Here is an 18,838-nt window from a genome sequence, read left to right as displayed (position 1 = left end):
GGGTGGGTGGAGCGCGCATGCGCGGTGCGCCCATCCTCCTAACAGTGCGGCAGGAAAAGCGCAGGGGAGACAGAGGGAGGGAGGGAAACTGTTAGGAAAAGAAAAAGAAGAGCGACATGGGCACAAATAGCGTTTTGAAGCCAAGCGTGATACCGATCCGTGGCGCTGGACCGTAACCGACCTCCTGCGCCGCGCGGCCGCTCCGTTACGCAGGACAACCGGGGCATGGAAATATCAGGGAATGGAGGAAATCTTCGTAAATCTTGCCTCTAAACTGCGCCGTGCCGTCGGGATTCGAGGATATCAGTGAAGCAGAGCGACGTGGAGCGAGGATGGTGCCCGTCTAAGCGGGGAGCGCCCTTCGGAGCGAGTCGTGCTCGGCGAACATCAGGCCACGCTCAAAGTTTCCCCCCATTTCGCGAGGAGAACGGGGGGGGGGGATTTTGCGGCATCGAATTCCTCCGGACGGGATGTCATCCGCAGCCGGGAGGAATTCCTCCGGCTGAGCGAGCCTGCAGCTGCGGAGTAGCGGGATCCCGACGGGGGACACGATGGGAGACGCGGCGGACGACAGAGGCATGAGACGGACCTTCATCGTCCCAGCCATCAAGAGCTTCGACCACTACGACTTCACCAGGGCCAAGGTCTCGTGCAGCCTGACGTGGCTGGTGGCCAAGGCTTTCGGTTCGGGTAGGTGGCGCCCGTCCGGCCCGGTTCGTCGCTGGGTTTGATTAGTGTTGAGATAATCATCAAACCCGGTGTAATAATGGGGCCCGATGTTGTGTTGGCCAATGGAGAAATAACCAGGACTCTGTCAACATCATAAACTAATTAACGTACTTTAGAGTGGTAACTTGCCGATATTAATAGGTGGGAAATGAATTCATTCATATTATACCGTATGAGCATACATGAAAGAATCAAAACTGGTAGACTGACTTCACACAATCCAAACTCACACAAACTGTGTTTTCCATCAACGCATTATGTCACAGGACGATTCCTTCAACCCGTTCCCTCTCGAATGCAAGTGATTCCTGTCGAGTCAAGTCAGAGCTATTATTTAGCTCTCCCTCATGGATAAACTGATACAGTAACTTAAGCTGAGGGCTGCAGCTGATGCCAATCGGTCCAGTATTTCCTGAAGTAAATGAGTACATGTCAGCGTGAGAAATTCCTATCGCAAAATCTTTCTCTAAGAGGTTTCTTGAGGCAACTAACACACTGACGAGCATTTATAACTTTACTTTGACCACCGATGACACAGTTCCATCTTCCAGCGCAGCCAAGAACTGTAGCCCGGTTCATAGCTGCTCCTCAGCGCCTGCTTTGGCCTAGTTTGGACCGATGAGCACTGGCTTCAGTCCGCTGATGCTCAGATGTGTAACTCTCCCGTCAGATTGAAGACATGTGTGTGGGAGTGGCATTTCACATGGAAACCCAGGCGAAGCAGAACCAGTTTGGGGCCGCGAGCCCGGGCAGACAGTGCTGACAGACAGCGATGTGACGTGTGCCGGGCTGCGATCCCCGTCTCCAGGACCGCGGTCCTCTCCAGGCTGGACTTCCTGCAGCTACTTCCTGTCTGCTTCCTCTTTCATGACCAACACAAAGGAGAGCGTTTTATTTTGCTTGACGAGGCAGATTTTCCGTGTGAAGCTTATTCTTTTCCCAATTTTAACATTATTTACTATACTATATATAGAGTATTATATATATTAGTATACTTTACAGTAAATCCAGTACACGTTTGCTTTGAAGTGTAGGATCCAAACCACAGGAACCTGTAGGCGTTGCTTACTTTTAAACTGATCTCGTATTAATTCTACCATTAGTAGACGTCAGTGGGTGAATCCTTTAATTATAGCTCCATGAATAAACTTTATGGGCGTCCTTACAATGGTTGGATCGATGCAAGGCTTGTGATGGGATCTGAAGCAGACGAAGCGCTTTAACATCTGCCTGCTGCTTTAAATATCTCCTTTCATCTGTCTGTGTGAGGGCACGAGAGGCTGCACCAGCCACAGCCACTGGAAAACTACTGAGGCGTGATCACAAGCTCACTGGGTGTTTTCTCGTCCCCCTCTGAGCTCTGTGTGTTTTAAATTGTACCCGACCAAGGTGTTTCATGGAGGTGATTCGTCGCCGCTCGTAATTCGGCGAGTTCCACAACGCGCGTCTGTATCTTTAAGGAGGATTTCGTTCCTGGACGGTCCGTTATTGTCGCTCGCCGGCGAACGGGAGAGGAAACGACCCCCCCCCCCCGCGCGCCAGGAATACACGCACGCCGCAGTTACAGGAGTCTGTCACCACTTACACGTTCCAAAAGCAGGATCCCGTCGGACTAAACATAGGGACGGGCCTCAGACGCACGCGACGACGGCGCGGCCGCTCGCGCGGTTCAGCTCTGAGTCACAGCATGTGGTCAACATCAGCACAACACAGGGACAGCAGTCAGGACTAGTGTGGATGAAGTGAGTCTGCGTTGGCGTGTGAGTTATTTTCTCCAAATCAGATTCGGTGGATGAGGTAACAGGGTTAGCGCGCACACACACACACACACACACACACACACACACACACACTGATGTGCTGTTATTATAACGGTAAAAACCCCCTCTGTGCCTCTGACCATTAACCATCCCCGTCTTCCTTCCTCCACTTCCTGAACGCAGAGCTTTTACTCACGATGTGCAGGTTTGTTCATGTTGAGGTTTTTGTGGTCTAATGTGTACATTCTTCTCTCGGTGTGTGCGACTGGACGGACGCTTTATCTGGTTTCGAGATTCAGTGTAAAGTCAAAGGCAGTAAAACTACAAAGGCAGCAGAGTTCAGAAGCAAATGCTTTTATTTCCCACATACATTCACCCTTTGTCCCCTTTGTTGACGCTAAGGCAGCCGGACACTGAACGCTCTGCCTCATTTCTGCTCTTTCCCGCGGCCCAGATGAAGTTCCAGAGGAGCTGGCCGAGCCCTTCTACAGGGACCAGTACAACCAGGAGCACCTGAAGCCTCCGGTGGCCTGCCTGCTCCAGTCTGCCGAGCTGTACTGCCGGGCCGGGAGCCTGATCCTCCGCAGCGATGCCGTCAAACCCCTGCTGGGGCACAACGCCGTCATCCAGGCGCTGGCCCAAAAAGGCCTGTACGTCACGGACCAGGACCGACTGGTCACCGAGCGAGACCTGACCAGCACACCCATCCACATGGTGAGGAGCCATTTTCACACGCTTACAGTAAATATCCGTGTACAGAGCAGGAACAGATAGGAAATGGGGGCGGCGTTTGTCCCATCGACACTATTATTATTATTATTACGCAGTTACATCATCCTTCAAGGTTTGTCCTGTTGAGAGAAAAACAACCACTAATGACAGGTTTCCAAAAGCAACATGTTGCTGACTGTCTCCGTGTGATTACGCGGCGCGGGCCAAACACGCGTGTGAATGCGGCTGCGGCACCAAGTTCTCGCCAAGTTTTGCCCCCGCTCATGAGCGGAAGCTGTTCTGGCGCCGGAGGTGCGACGGGCTCAAACGGACAGGCTGCCAAGCACGTGCATGGCTGGAGAGCAAGGTGTCTGCATTGCAGTGCACCCTTCACCCCCCCCCCCCCCCCCCTCCTCCTCCTCCTTTACATTCTCCCTGTTGTTCCTCTCTCCATGTGTCTTACTTTGCTCTAGTTCCCTTTCACCTCGGCTCCTTCACGTAACCTCCATATCTTGCGGATTAAATGACTCTCTCCTGGATGTTTAATTGAAGCTTCAGCGACTTCCATCAGACCCACTGGTCTCCACACATTTTATCTCAACAAGTACAGTAGGGTGTGTTGTTTGCCCCCCAGCCTTCGCTCTTGTTTTTAGTCATGATGTCCGGATGCCATGAAGGCGGAGATCTGGTGTGAGATTATTTCTCATAATCAGGTGTAAAGGTGCATGTGTCTGTTCTTGGCGATAAGTGTGTGAAGAATGAAGCCTGCGCTGACTCCTTAACACGCTGACCTTCATCTGTGTAACACACAGCCGGCGCTATTTGTCAATCTGTCCGTGCTCATTGTCGCCACGCGCCTCTATGAATTCATTAGATTGTGTAAAGCGGAGGGGCCGTCGGCGTGCGGCTCCGGCGGGAGGGTTTCGGCCACGCCACAGTCAGGGCTTTTCATTTTGTGTGCGGCAGAACTGCAGAGAAAAAATGATGACCTCATGATTTTCCAAATACTGTGCAACGCGAGCGTAAGTCATGTCAGGGAGGAGGAGGAGGAGCGTGGCAGGCCGTCTGTGGATGGATATGCAGAGGGAGAAGTGGGGAAAATGGAGTTTAGGAGCTGAGTAACCCAACTGAGACAAGAGAGGAAAGGGTGAACAATGAAGGTGATGGACGGGGAGGAAGGAAGACATAGATGACAGTGTGCTGGCGGCGCCAGCGAACGAGAACGAGGCCCACTGTTATATTTGGCCATCTGGAAAGATGTGGGGGGGGGGGGCAGAGGGCACGGGGAGCAGGAGGAGAGGGGAGGGAAGGAGGTGGGAGACGTGATGTGCGCCACTGCAGCGCGGTGGAGGAGGGTGGGGTCTGTCAGTGTGTGTGTGTGTGTGTGTGTGTGTGAGGAAAAACAGCAAGGGAGGTCGTAGGTTTTAGTGGCACTTTAGCCGATTGGACGTTAACCGTCAGTGCCACGCCGACGCGTTAATAGGGTCGGACGTGGAGGTGGGAATTGGTGGCGTGAAACACCCGGGCGGCCGCGTCTTTCATTATCTGTTTATTCAGCTGCGTGGGGCTTTTCTATACCTCACCTTAGATCGTGGACACAGCACTGAACGAGCGTCCGCTGCCTTAAAAGGCCTGTCTGTGACCACACACACACACACACACACACACACACACACACACTCAGCTGTCATCTGCCTTGTCAAACATTCTCAGGCGTTCAGTCGGGATCTGTGATACGAAACCTGAAGGGAAAAAAAGTAGCTCAGTAATTTGTCATTTATATTCATGCGGCTCCTCCACCTAAAAGTCACACAGTCACACTTGCAGGAGCACACAAACCTTCACAAGCTTCTTAGTTGAATTAAAGATTTAGGGCATTTGTGCAAATGAGCTCGGGAAATCTTCAATCACAGGCAGAGCTCAGTGGGCGCTCGTGAAAACCGCGTTTTCCGGGTCTCCGGCTTCAGTCTGAGCCGCTTGGCCTCTGTCCGCAAGTCGCTCCAGATGTTTCCAGGCCGGACTCTGCTTCTGGACGGGACGCCACGCGGGTCGGACCGGCGCCTTCGTGGCTTTGTGCGACGCTTGGGCAATAAGCACATGCGAGCGCGCAAACACACACTGGGGGCATAGGTGCTTTTGAGCAGACAGGAAGGGGAGGGGGAGGTCTGCTAGTCTGAGCGGCCTGGAATGGGATCAGGAACGCCAGGAGAATGCCAGGCTTTGTGCACAGTAGGTGTTGGCGGTCCGTGCAGTGCAGAGTAACCCTAACACTTACTGTACATTACATTACAATCGGCTTCATTGAGCTGCAGCTGAGCTTCACTAAAGCAAATAAAGCTAAATAACTGTGAGTCCAATGCAGATGTGCCTAGATCTGCTCAAAGCCTGACAGCTGACTGCTTTCGCCCGTTTCGCGCCAGAGCTCCCACCTGGCGCTCATCGACACCCTGATGATGGCGTACACGGTGGAGATGGTGAGCGTGGAGCGGGTCATGTCCTGCATCAGCAGGTGCGCCGCTGCCGAGCCGCGCCGGCGCGACGGCCTGGTCCAGGAGCTGCCCTACGACACCGAGGACGCCATCACCACCTGGATCAACAAGGTACCGAGAGGAACACACAACACGGGGGTTTTGTTGCCCTCCGACCCCACGTGGGATTTATATTTGACTCTAGAGGACGCAGGAAGTGCTGGAAAATGTGTGGGGCCTCGATTCCTCAACAGCTGCTGCTGCTGCTGCTGGACCTAATCTAGTGTTTGCAAGCGAACTGGCAGCAGACGCGTGTAATGTGATGTAATCACGTAATGAAAGAGTTCCAGGAGATAAAGGACCCGGGCGAACTGACCTCGTAGAGGTGATTTTAGACAGTAGACAGTGATTTTAAAATGCAGGGATTCTGTGAAGTCATTTTCAGGAGGCAACAGGCTGCCGAGTATCAAGTTGCAGTAATATTTATGCAGCAGTGCTTAATGAGCAGTGGTTGAAAGGGTTTCCTTTGATGCGTGGAGGCGTTCTCCTCTTTCTGACACAATCTCAACATTCAGTCTCCCTGTGTCCACCCAATACCTGTGTGAAATGTGACCCGTACTCTCTCTCTCTCTCGCCCGCTCTCTCGAGGTCAATGAGCACCTGAGGGACATCCTCGTAGAAGAGCAGAAGCGGAGGGAGGCGTCCTTTCAGGAGTCCAACTCGACGCACAAAGTGAGAACACAAACACAAACTCCCGCTCGTCCGTCGAAAGAGATTTCATTACTTCACGAAATCGACCTTTTCGTTTAAGGAGCGATGATAGCAGATCATATCTCCCTGACTTGTGTACGAATGACACAAAGGAGGCACAGCGTGTTCTCGGTGAACTTGGAAGCCGCCCTCCGGCTTTGCAGCAGCACCTAAAGTCACCTTGGCTGATTTTCTGTGGTTCTGCTTTGATCACACCGATTCACCAGCTTTTCAGCCAAAGGCAGAGATATTTTAAGTTTAGACACAGCTAAAGGATGTTCCAAGAAGCCAAGTTGAAAAGTGGTTGATTTATTTCACCCCATCCTCAGCCAGAACAAAACCTGTTTCATTTAAAGGAGTAATCTGGGCTTTTTTTTAAGCAGGTTGCAATGTTGATGTTCTTATATTTGCTGCAGTAGCTTTTGGTCGCTTGGAGTTTTCATTCTTTTTAGATTCAGATTCTGTTCATTACAGATTATTAGTTTTGGTGGACACTATATGGCAAAGTCTACATATACAAATCACAACTTGAAAAATTGCTCCAGCTGTTTATTCCGCGAAGTAGAAAATCAGGTTAAGAGTTTACAGCTTGTCGTGAGGAGCTGTGGGAACGACAAACCCAGAGGCAGCTGGGACTGAAACTCACAAGAAACTACTTGCAGTCGGAGTGAATCCAACTGTGCCCTTTAAGTCCTGGCTCAAAAGGACAGAGCAAACCGTACGTCCTGACCCCAATTTCTCACGGTGCACTCGAGTTCCAGGTGAACATCGATGTGGCCGATTCAATGAAAGGAGGCATCTGAAGCAGCTGGGACAGAAAATAAAACAGGTCTTAAAGGTTTAGATTTTCTTATTTTCTGCTTCCTGTGCATTTTTTTAGTAACAAATACAACATAAAAGCCCATGCAGACATGTATGCAGTAAATCCGACAAACAGATGAGCTCAGACCAGCTGCGGAAAAATGCTGGCAGGAGTCGTCACTTCTCTTAGAGGAGACAGAGGAGGAGAGAGAGGCGAGTCAGGGGGAGTGATGGGGGGGGGGGGGGGGGTGATCGGACAAATGAGAGACACGGAGACGGACACTCGCAGGCTTTGTCAGCTGTGGCAACAGAGGGCCTGGTTATGTAAGAGCTGTGTCTACGCTGTAAATGTGATGCGAGCGGTTTGAGCCGCTGCAGCTGACTGATGTACTAACGCTGACCGTCAACCATGAGCCTCCGGCTGCTGCAGCGTCCCTGGGACAGCGCTCAGTGCTTCTAGACAACGGCTGGAGCTGGGCGCTAAGAATAGCGGGGGCAACTATAGTTCTGCCGGTGCTGCCGGTGCCGCAGCCTCAACAGAAGTCTATTCAGGACAGATCGCTTCACACACACACACACACACACACACACACACACACACACACACACACTAATGGCTGAGCACAAGGCTCCTCTCAGTAAGACTCATCTATTCTGGGATTGTGTGAAAATCTCGAACCGGGGTCTTATGACTGAGCTCAGCTGTCTGTGTGAACGTCTGTGCTTAACACAGACCTTTACACTATATTATGATGAAAAGTTAGAAAAAACGTCATCACCAGTTATACGTAATCTGAGCAGTTTACAGTGATTTGGGTTCCAACCTATCTCAAAACCCCTAAATATTTCTGTGGATTCTGTCCCAGTCGCACCTTTGGCAGCTGTCAGTCTAACGCCTCTTCCACTCTCTCCTGTTGTTTGATCATCATCCGCCATCAAGGACACTGACAAATGGTACTGGAGATTGGTACCAGTAAGTCCATTCATTCTGCAGCCAGCTGTTCACCAGTAATCATGATCCACCTGTAACTTATGTCGAACCTCCCTCACCCTCAGCTCTTTGCATGCAGTCCTCAGACTCAGCACACCCACCCTGACCCGACCCGACCCACGCCCCATACAGACACACAGCATGCATTTCAACCTAATCACACTGTCTCATCATTGACGGCTTTGTTTCCATTTTTCCATTTGTTTCCCCCATTGCATGACTTTAAAAGGATTTACATCCTTTCCTGCTCAGGGAACCGAGACGTTGTCAAATAGTGAGAGCTGCTGGGATTAAAGTCTCCACCACATGTGCTGTAAAAAGCAGACGTGTCACTAATCTTGGGCGTTTATGGGCAGACTGGGAGCACTGGTGTTGTGTCTGTGGTTTTATAGGTTCAGGAAAAGAAGAATGTACTATACTAATTGTTATCACAGATTACCTCCTGTAAAGCATCACATCTATTTAGCACTCTGTCATTATATATGTTGCTTATTATTTGCATGATCTGTTGAATCTACATTATTTGACTTGGACCTTAATTCTCCACTGATTGTCAAATCCCGTCAACTAACATCCCAGAGAGCCAGCGTTGTGTACAGTACACAACGTGACCCTTGCGTATACGTGACGTGTCTGTGTCGTTGCCATGGTTTCAGGCTCGCTACAGACGGGAGCATGTGCAGCAGAGGAACGTGCCGTCGCTCCCCCTGGTGGAGAACCTGCTGAAGGACAACACGGAGGGCTGCGCTCTCACCGCCCTGCTGCACTTCTACTGCCCACAGGCCGTCAGGCTGGAAGGTGGGGCCACCAGTAACGGCATTCTTAACTCACCGCCCACACCCTCTTTTATTGTAATGCTTCCAAAAGGTATCACGCAGGATCAAAGTTAACGCAGGTACATTGTTAAATATAGAAAAGAGTGGCACACAATGAGAAAAGCAGTGCTTTTCTGATTCAAGTGGACAACACAAAGGACGCTGTCTTCCTCGCTTGCTGCGTGTGTGGCCGTACACGTGAAGAGGCCGACTGAAACAAAGAATGTTTTTATCTTCCAAGGCTTTTATTAATAAATCATCATCATCAGCATCACTAGGTTTAACTCCCATCTCAGTTCTAACTCTGGCTCAGTAGTCTGAGTCTGGATTCGCTGGTGTACGTTTCCAGGCAGGCTGGATTTAGGACCAACATGGAGAAGGCGAGACAAAGGGAAACCAAGACAAAGTTTCCTGTCAGCTCATTTCTAGGAAGAAAAGCCCCGGGACGGGTTGCGATTGGCCGCGAGGGGCTCGTGACGCCGACGCGCGGCCGCTGGTTGCTGGTTCAAAGATAAACAACCGGCGCGTCTGTGCCCCGGCGGAGCTCAGGCACATGTGAACCAGATGTGGATTCAGATTCAGTATACTCGACTCGTTGTCGGGTTGACTCACTTTAACCATAGGGGCCTGTGGACGTACAGAGTGACATCATTCCAGAGAAGCGGCGGCTGTAAAGCCATCCTACACACGCTGGATCCTCCCAGACAGTAACGTCATGGGATAAACGTCCCGATGACTCATGTAGAAGAGAGCTGGAGTCAGTTTGAGTTTAAGGAGCTGTTTAAGGAGGCGCTCAGCTGCTGCATGTGGCTCAAAGCAAATCCATTCTCCCCTCAACATAAACTATGCCTTATCTCTTTCCTGTCTTCCTGTTGCTGCTGCCCCTCCCTCATGTGTGTGGGTGCGTCCGACCCCTTCCCTGGCGGAGCAGACGTCTGCCTCAAGGAGACCATGTCCCTCGCTGACAGTCTGTACAACCTGCAGCTGGTGCAGGACTTCTGCAGCAGCAACCTCAACCACTGCTGCCACTTCAGCCTGGAGGACATGCTGTACGCGCACGCATCAGTGAAGGTGAAGTACAGAAACGCATGGACGCGTAGAGTGTTTTTGTTATATGTGGAGACGGAGCTGCTTTATTTGAGGAGGGAGGAGGAGCAAGGGAGAGAAATTACAAACAGGCTGAAATGAGTCACGCAGGAAAAGTTTTAAACTTTGTGTGTGTGTGTGTGTGTGTGTGTGTGTGTGTGTGTGTGTGTGTGTGTGTGTGTGTGTGTGTGTGTGTGAGAGACATAAATATGGCTTTGCTACAGTGAGAACTCCTTTGCTGCCACATAAATTTAATATGACAGGCTCTGTGTTGTTGCTTTTCTAGCACAGACGCTGCAGGCCAGTTACCCCCCCCCCCCCCCCCCCCCCCCCCCCCCTCTCCAAACACACACAGACAGAATGGATTTTGCTCAGAGGAGATTCACAGGCCCGACCCGGCACCCGGCTCTGCCTGCCTCTCCCCCTCCCCGCGTCCTCGCGGCTTCTGCCGAACGAGTCTGTGAACTTTACACTCGACACAAGCGCCCGATTCAGTCGTCGGCCTGAGAGCTCCCGGCTTCACACGCGCGTTTGATTCTGATCGTTTAAAAGGCTGACTGTAAAACTACAGAGCATCACTGTGCCACCCTCATATTTAACGCGGCAGAAGCTGGTGTGAGTAATGGCGCGCACACACACAGCGTGGGTAGAAACACTGGGTTTCAAGGCCGGTCCATTCCTCAAAGCAACACAACAGATGGTTTTCACACTGTAGCTCTCTCTTTAATTAGCATTTACTGCTTTGTGTAGAGTGCCCATGCATTGACTGTATAGTGCTACAATTGCACATGTAGGGCAGATGAAGGCTCTGAGAGCCTGAAACAAGCTGGGCTGTGTTATTTCCTGCACATGAAATCGTCCCCAGACCCCCAGAACCTCCCTGTTTCTAACGTGAGCGCTTGTATCGCCGATGTGGGTCACACTCGCCGCTCTGTGCACACGCGACAGCTCACGCTACACTCCAGATGGTGCTTCTGGCGGTTTTTAAACTGGCGTATGGGTCCTACAGTACATTAAACACATTGAACAATGAACATTAACGCACACCTGAGCCTGTTACCTAGCAACAGTTGTCAGCATCTAGCATGGCGACACCCAGGTGGAAGGTGAGGGATGCGTGTGTGTGTGTGTGTGTGTGTGTGTGTGTGTGTGTGTGTGTGTGTGTGCTAATGACAATAATAACTGATTGTGTTTGTGTGTGTGTGGCCTCACAGAGTAACTACCTGGTGTTCATGGCTGAGCTTTTCTGGTGGTTTGAAGTGGTTAAACCTTCGTTTGTACAGCCCAGAGTTTTCAACCCTAACGGTACAGTAGCACATCAGCTTCATCTGCATGTGTTTTGACAGTTTGATTGGAATCAGGGCGAAGATTTCAGTCATTTGTCATATCTTATGTTTCCCTCTGCAGCCTGTGAGCCCGTATCCTGTAGAAACATGGCCCTCGTGTCCAGTCCCATCAAACAGAGCTATGCAGACCGACCCAACAGCCCAGAAAGCATCACTGCTGAAGGTAACGGTTGGGATGTTTTACTAGTCCAAACATCAACACAGACGCCATCTAGTGGCTGATAAAGAGCCATGCTACTGTATCTCATTCAGTTTGTTTTGGTATTAGCGCTGATACTTAATATTATCAGTAATAAACTTGTCTTTGTGTCACAGGTGTAATAAAGAAATCTACCTCCATGTCATATGTAGATGGCTGTGTTGGGACGTGGCCCAAAGAAAAACGGTTAGTTCATCAACACTACAGCTCTTACTGTTTTGTTTCCACGTAGAGCCGCTAACAGTACATTTCCCTCCGTAGCTCCACCTCTCGGGGAATCTCCTTTGAGATTCCTCTGGATGGAGACCCGGTGTTGGCAGCCTGTGAGGCCCCCTCCCTCCGCGGTATGACCCGCTCTGCCAGCAGCGAGGGTCTCGGCTTCAAAGTTCACTATGCATCTCGAGGAGGCATGAAGCGCCACCTTTCCCTCATGCCCGTCAATGTAAACGGCCAGAGCAGACACATAGCAGAGGAGGACGATGACTGGATGAGCCACAAACCCCTGGGGCGGAACAACACGTTCTCAGTCAAGAACCAAAGCAGGTACAGCAGAGAATCACTATAATATCTGTAAGTCACATTTAGAATCAAAAGTGACTGTTTCTTTAACCCATTTACTTAAATTGACCCTAGCTACTCCAATGGAGTCCTCCCAGACAGCAGCCACAACAATCACCATGGCAACCAAAGTGGCCACATCAGCCCGACAACCCCTCCCAGTATCGAGGAGGCTCTTAAGATCATCCACGACACAGAACGGCCCCACGCTTGCCTGGGCGTGGGCGACCGAGACGATGGATTCTTCCTCCATGGCACAGGACCAGAGCCTCCAGGGGCTCCAGGTGAAGGAGACGCAGTGGGCTCAGCTAAGGCTGACCCCAACTCTGTGTCCACCGACGAGGTGGACACGGGCATCCATGTGAGGACTGAGGACATCCAGAGCTTGGACGAGGACTCCTCCTCCCTGAGAGACTATTCTGATATGGACCCGGACTGCGAGGCCATGACCCGGTCCTGCCCTCTGCCGGATCGGGCGGAGAAGCAGAGAAGCAGGGAAGGGGGTGGGAAAGGTGCCGGCGACACCAACCCGGAGGGGGGGAGGGGGGACGGGGGTGGCAGGGTGAGCCCCTGTCCCAGCTCGGCACCTGCGCTCCCCAGATCCCACGCGGTGAGCCCCGTCTCGTCCTCCGGTGGCTCCGGAGGGGGCCTGGTGCGCATGACCAGCTTCGCAGAGCAGAAGTTCAGGAAGCTGGAGGGAAGGAGCAGCGGAGGGACGACGCCGGAGAGCTCAGACCTCAACGTGCCCTATACACACAACGCGGCAAAGAATGTGACATCTCAGGTTGGTGGATGATGCTTCTGCACGTTAACGTGCAGGGCAGATATGGTGTTGATGAGCTTTTACTTGTGTGCAGCTCTATACACCCCCTTTGCCCATCACATCGCCCAGTCCTGTCGCTCCTTCGCCGAGGGACCCCTCCCACCTCATAGCGTCGGAAATGATTCAACTGAGGATGAAGCTGGAGGAGAAACGTAGAGCCATAGAAGCCCAGAAGAAGAAGGTACACTTCAATAATCCATCAGATACACCCAGTAATACAGCTCAGAGTCTAAAAGGGTTGCTCTTGTCACGTTTTCCAGGTGGAAGCAGCTTTCACCCGCCATCGTCAGAAGATGGGCAGAACAGCCTTTCTGAACGTGGTGAGGAGAAAAGGAGTCACTGCTCCCGTCAGCCCCGGCTCAGGATCGGCAGAAACCCCCTCCCCAGACCTGCCCACGCCCCCTAAGGCCAGCCAGTGTAGCATGGAACCAGCGGAGAGGTGTAAACCAGACGGAGCAGCCCCCAAGTCCCCGTGTGAGGACGGTGGAGGTGCGTACGCTTTGACTTAATATTATTATTCTCTCGGGTGGGAACGCTTCTGTGGCTTCTGGCTAAACCGGCCGGCCCGATTCCAGGCGCGGCGCCCGGGGAGGTCGACCTCGCCGAGTACACGCGCTCCATCGAGCGGCTCAACACGTCGCTGGGCTTCCTGCAGACCGAGATGCAGCGCCTGTCCCAGCAGCAGGAGAAGATCATGGCCATGCGGGAGCAACAGCAGCAGGCCTGGGTCATCCCTCCGCCTGCCCCGTCTCCGCACAGGCAGCTCCGCGAGCTGCGCAGCAGCAGCGTGACCGGCCGCGGCCCGGGCCGAGGCTCCGTGGGCTCCCTGTCTCCCAACCTGTCGTCTACAGGCTCGCCGCGCGCGCCCAACAGCGCCGGCGCTGGCATCAAGCGGCGGCCGGCCTCCTTCCACGCCAGGACGCCTCGGACCCCGCGGCCCGCCGACCTGAGGGTCGCCCCCTTCAGCCGCATGCTCAACACCCCCACCTCGGTGGACAGCCTGCCCAGGCTGAGGCGCTTCACGTCCAGCCAGACCCAGCTCAGCTCCTTTGCCTACCTGGGCCACGACGAGGGCCCGCGGCCGAGCAAGCAGCGAGAGGCCGGGGAGGACAAAGAGAGCGCTAGAGACAAAGACGAGGCGATGGCAAAGCCTCGGAATAAAGACGCAGCCAAAGATGAGCAACAGGAGGAGAGGGAGGAGGTCCAGCAGTCGAGGACGTCAGAGGTGGTGTGTCAGCCGGGCACCACGGGAAGCAGGCTCAGAGGAGCCCCCCAGGACAGGAGAGACCTGGTGGAGGTGCCCCTGGCTGGGCCGAAGCATCAAAGTGGCCACAGTGAGGAGACAGCAGGAGACGAAGATGGAGGAGACGCTTGTGGAGAAGACCAAAAGATGTGCTGTGGCTTCTTTTTCAAGGTGAATGACAAGCGGCGACGCTCTCTGTGTTTCTGATGTAAATAATGAGCTCTTTAACTGTTTTAGTGCTTGTACGCTTGTCTCCCCAGGATGATGTGAAAGGGGAGGAGGACATGGCAGCGAAGAAGGCAGCACTGCTGGAGAAGAGGCTGAGGAGGGAGAAGGAGGCCCAGGAGAGGAAGCAGCAGCAGGAGCTGGACCAGGAGCAGAAGAAGGAGTCTGCGCGGTCCGTCTCGCCCTCCCAGCATCTGCATGGATGCAGTTCCTCCTTTCGGACAATTACCTTCTATTTTCTGTCTCCAGGTTGAAAGCGGAGGAGGAGCAGCAGAAGCGGGAGGACGAGAAAGCCAGACGGGAATACATCAAGAACGAATACATGCGGCGGAAGCAGCTCAAACTGATGGAGGACATGAACGAGGTCATCAAGCCGCGATCCGGGAGCCTCAAGAAGAAGCCGCGGCCCAAATCCATCCACAGGGACGTCATGGAGCCGTCGGCGCTGCCCGCGAGGGCGACCGGTGAGCATCGGGCACACACGCGCACGCACACACGCACTCCGTCACCCCACAACAGGCGCAGCCTCTGACGGCGGTGCCGCTGCGTTGCAGGCGTGCGTCCTCGGGGCTTCTCGGTGTCCAGCGTTTCTCTGGCTTCTCTCAATCTGGCAGATCACGACAGGGAGCAGCCGGACAACAGGAAGAACAACAGGTGGGTCCGGTTCTCCTCATTCAGCGGTAAATCTAATCTATTCGTCTTGACTCAACTCCTCTTTGCAGCTTTGCAAACCTAGAACTGTCACTATTGTGTTTGGTGATAACTGATTGTTTTAACACAGCTCTCAGCCTGGTTTCCCTTTACTCAGAAACCACAGACTGCTTCAGAGTTAATGTTTGTTGTAATCTCATGACTTAAGATTTACTGTCTGCACCTCCATTGTCTTTTCTCCCCCTCTCCTTCTTCTGGTGTCTTTGCATGCATCCCTCAGAGGCAATAAAGTAGCTCCTGCCCCCGTCCCGTTCTTTCTAAGCTCTCCTAAAGAAAGAAAGGGAAGGTTAGTAAAGACGTGGCTCCGATGTGGCTGCATACAGTGGGAACGTGTGTGGCTCTAACGCGTTACAGATACTAAAGGTGTGGCTCCGGTAACAGCACGTGCTTCTGGATTTACTGTGAGCGCTGTGGGTCTGCGGCCTTGCTGCTCCGCTCTGTGGCCGCGTAGACTCTGCTTCGCTTGGCTGAACATGCGGCTGTGTGACGCGATGCGAGGCAGCAGGTCGGGTTGGAAGAACTGTGCCGCTGTGTCTGACCCCGTTTCTGCTGCCTCTCTCTCTGTCTGTGTGTGTCTGTGTGTGTCTGCATGTGCAATCTGTCTGCGTCTTCTCCCGTTTCTGTCTCCTGGTCACCTTTTAAACGTTTCCCGTGACGTCCCTGTGTGTGTGTGTGTGTGTGTGTGTGTGTGTGTGTGTGTGTGTGTGTGTGTGTGTGTGTGTGTGTGTGTGTGTGTGTGTGTGTGTGTGTGTGTGTGTGTGTGTGTGTGTGTGTGTGTGTGTGTGTGTGTGTTGATCCTCAGGCCCGACTCTGCAGAAGGGTTTTCGTCCTGTCCCTCGGCCGGCAGTCGTAACGGAGAGAAGGACTGGGAAAACGAGTCGACCACGTCCTCCACACCCTCCAACACTGAGTACACAGGTGTCAGACGCAGCCGCTGCTGGCATTTACATAAATACTGTATGTAACACACATGTATCTGTGCTAAAAGCTGTTATTTCTTTTTTTACTCAGGACCCAAACTATATAAGGAGCCCAGTGCAAAGTCCAACAAGCACATCATCCAGAATGCCCTGGCTCACTGCTGCCTGGCCGGCAAGGTCAACGAGGGGCAGAAGAACAAGATACTCGATGTGAGTTCTGCTCCGCTGCCGCCACGCACGTTTAAAAAAGCGCCGCCTTTCACTCTTTCCTCGACGATCTTCCCGCAGGAAATGGAGAAATCCGAAGCCAACAACTTCCTGGTGCTGTTCCGCGACGCCGGCTGCCAGTTCCGCTCCGTGTACGCCTACTGCCCCGAGACGGAGGACATCACCCGGCTGGCCGGCATCGGGCCCAGGAGCGTCACGGCCAAGATGATCGAGGGCCTGTACAAGTACAACTCCGACAGGAAGCAGTTCAGCCAGATCCCGGCCAAAACCATGTCCGCCAGCGTGGACGCCATCACCATAGCCAGCCACCTGTGGCAGACCAAGAAGCAGGGGACGCCCAAAAAGCTGCACGCCAAGTAGCGCCAGACGGGCCAGAATGGTGGATTCTACCTTTTCATTAAAGGGACAGACACAATCCCAATGTTTCAAATCACAACTGGAATGTAAAACACAAGTGGGCCTCACAGATGTTGTCATTCCATTACAGAGCTGATTGTTGCACTCCGGGCTTCTTCGATGGGGCACATGTGTGTACTTGTCAACATGTGTATCAATGTTCTTGTGTGCCAAAAAAAACAACAACAACAACAGGCAAACCAATGCCTTACTTAGTTGAACCACTGAAGCACTGAATGTCATGCCTCTGAGTTGATCATGTGTGGCCTTATGCTTGTTCCGTGTCACATCGGTGCGCCCCCCGAGCGTTGGTGTTGTTTCCGTCGGCGCCTGTTTCAAAGTGTGGTGTTGTGACGCAGGGGGATGTGTGTACAGGTCTGGGATCAGACCGCGATGAGCCTATCCAGTCTGTGATCAGGTAGAGGCAGCATTTATAAGGAGTGCTCTGCTGCTACACAGGCATGAGATATTGTCCTTAAAATGTTCACAGTTGTGTATGTTTGTGCGTGTGTGTGTGTTTAGTGACGTGCCAAGAAGAGTGAGGAAAACACTTTAATGTTCGCAACTGCATTCAAACGTGTGAACCGATGAGGTGATCGAGCAAAAACGATTCTGGAAAGCACCTGCAATATACTTAATTTATTTGATTTTTTTAATGCTTTGGATATATTTTAAAGAAGCGTCTTGGATTTTATTCAGAGGAGCATAATATACTACGCGTATATAAGTTGAATTAGTTTGTATATAATGGCAGTTCCGGTCAGAGTAAGCGAGTCCGCTTGTAGTAGCTTATGGGTAGCTTTTATAATTTATCATGTATGTTTAACAAGTGTGTGCGCGCTGTCGTTTTTTCGGGGGGCCTTTTGTTGTGCTGCAAATGCAAAAACGTGTGATAACTCAACAGCATCACTGATAAGACTATCATAGTAGAATAGATGGAAAAAGCCACACTGTGTCTCCCACACGTCGTTTAGAGGCGAATAAAAAAGTCATTGGAAGAATCCACTGCGTTACTGACGGAACTAACAGATACTGAATATGTCACTTTTATGAGGGTCTTGTCCTGACAGTTAGATCTGATTTCCTTCTAAATTAGTCCACAAATGTAAATAAGTGAATCCGCCTACAATAGCACTTCAAGACCCTGTCCACTGTTGTTGAGTCTAATCAAAGGACTTTCATTCTCGCTTTACTCTGAAATTACTGTTGCATTTTCATTATGGGTTCCTTCAGAATGTGTTGACATTGTACAGATATATTTTGGCATATAGAAGTATTTTTTGTAAGGACACTTACCTGTTGGTGATGTGAGGATGAAGAGGCACAGTTGTATATGCGGTTGAGATAAGGTGAGGCATCTGAAGTCTTGGTGAGGTTTTCTTGTGGTGTTTTAAGAAATCCAGTGATTAAAATCATAGTATTTTATTTCATTTTTTTCTAATTTCTTTTTCTTTTTAATTGCCAAATCTGCTCAAATGTTCATGAATTTCCGTTGGGTTTTTTTTTATCCCTTTGAGCTTAATTAAAATTCCAGCTATCAGAAGTTCTCCTGATGTCTCGTTTCATGTTCCTGTGTGACAAATTCAGGTGTAATTTACTATGATCCCCCATTTGTTTAAAACTGCTTTTGCAAATAGTGGTGCATCATTCAAAATATATTCTGAAAGGACAATCACATTAATCACAATTTTGCCTCAAGGGAGAGAGCAAATTGAAAACTGAGCTGAGGTGGGATCATTTTCCAGGTCTGATACAGACAGCGTCTTCTGCAAATTATTGAATTATTCAGTTCAGTGAACACTGAGGTTTTTAATGTAGCTTAGAGCAGTTGACCATATACAGTAGATAATGAAGTAGTTGTGCAAGGAATTGACATTAAGTGCTAGAGTGTTACAGGTTTATTATTCTTTTATGGTGTACATACATCATGGAAGGGGATAAATGAATGCACTGAAGGCATATAGAGCACTAATAGCTTGTATCATTTAGGCTTAAAGATAAATGCAGGCAACACCAATAGAGAAAAACTCAGCGGACATCACCTGCACCGACTGGAAGAGACGGAATGACCGCGTACC

General features: G+C 51.5%; 1 protein-coding gene across 2 annotated transcripts; it reads left to right on the top strand.

Moving 5' to 3' along the window:
* Positions 1 to 31: 31 nt before the first annotated feature.
* Positions 32 to 18,303, top strand: camsap2b (calmodulin regulated spectrin-associated protein family, member 2b). 2 transcript variants are annotated; one of them, XM_029132800.3, is made up of 21 exons: positions 32 to 690; positions 2,944 to 3,203; positions 5,621 to 5,800; positions 6,317 to 6,400; positions 8,867 to 9,008; positions 9,957 to 10,096; positions 11,326 to 11,416; positions 11,519 to 11,620; positions 11,773 to 11,842; positions 11,918 to 12,199; positions 12,290 to 12,998; positions 13,072 to 13,218; positions 13,298 to 13,526; positions 13,613 to 14,451; positions 14,541 to 14,677; positions 14,755 to 14,969; positions 15,060 to 15,159; positions 15,437 to 15,502; positions 16,019 to 16,134; positions 16,228 to 16,346; positions 16,425 to 18,303. In XM_029132800.3, exons 1-21 carry the CDS (start codon positions 552 to 554, stop codon positions 16,722 to 16,724), a joined length of 4,467 nt encoding a protein of 1,488 aa, XP_028988633.1. In that variant the 5' UTR covers positions 32 to 551; the 3' UTR covers positions 16,725 to 18,303. The 2 variants fall into 2 exon arrangements, with proteins under 2 accessions (XP_028988633.1, XP_028988634.1); XM_029132801.3 differs by lacking the exon at positions 15,437 to 15,502 and having other exon boundaries at positions 33 to 690.
* Positions 18,304 to 18,838: the final 535 nt, after the last annotated feature.

This window comes from Betta splendens, chromosome 17, assembly GCF_900634795.4.
Source record: "Betta splendens chromosome 17, fBetSpl5.4, whole genome shotgun sequence".
Classification (NCBI taxonomy): Eukaryota; Metazoa; Chordata; class Actinopteri; order Anabantiformes; family Osphronemidae; genus Betta; species Betta splendens.
Note: the sequence above shows the minus strand (reverse complement) of the source record. Positions and strands in the feature narration are given on the sequence as shown.

Excerpts from the sequence above, each read along its gene's own strand:
- camsap2b (XM_029132800.3), top strand. The coding sequence starts at position 552 with ATGGGAGACGCGGCGGACGACAGAGGCATGAGACGGACCTTCATCGTC. Across the intron at positions 13,527-13,612 it reads CCCGTGTGAGGACGGTGGAG|GCGCGGCGCCCGGGGAGGTC; the intron begins GTGCGTACGCTT and ends GCCCGATTCCAG. Across the intron at positions 14,678-14,754 it reads CAGAAGAAGGAGTCTGCGCG|GTTGAAAGCGGAGGAGGAGC; the intron begins GTCCGTCTCGCC and ends TTCTGTCTCCAG.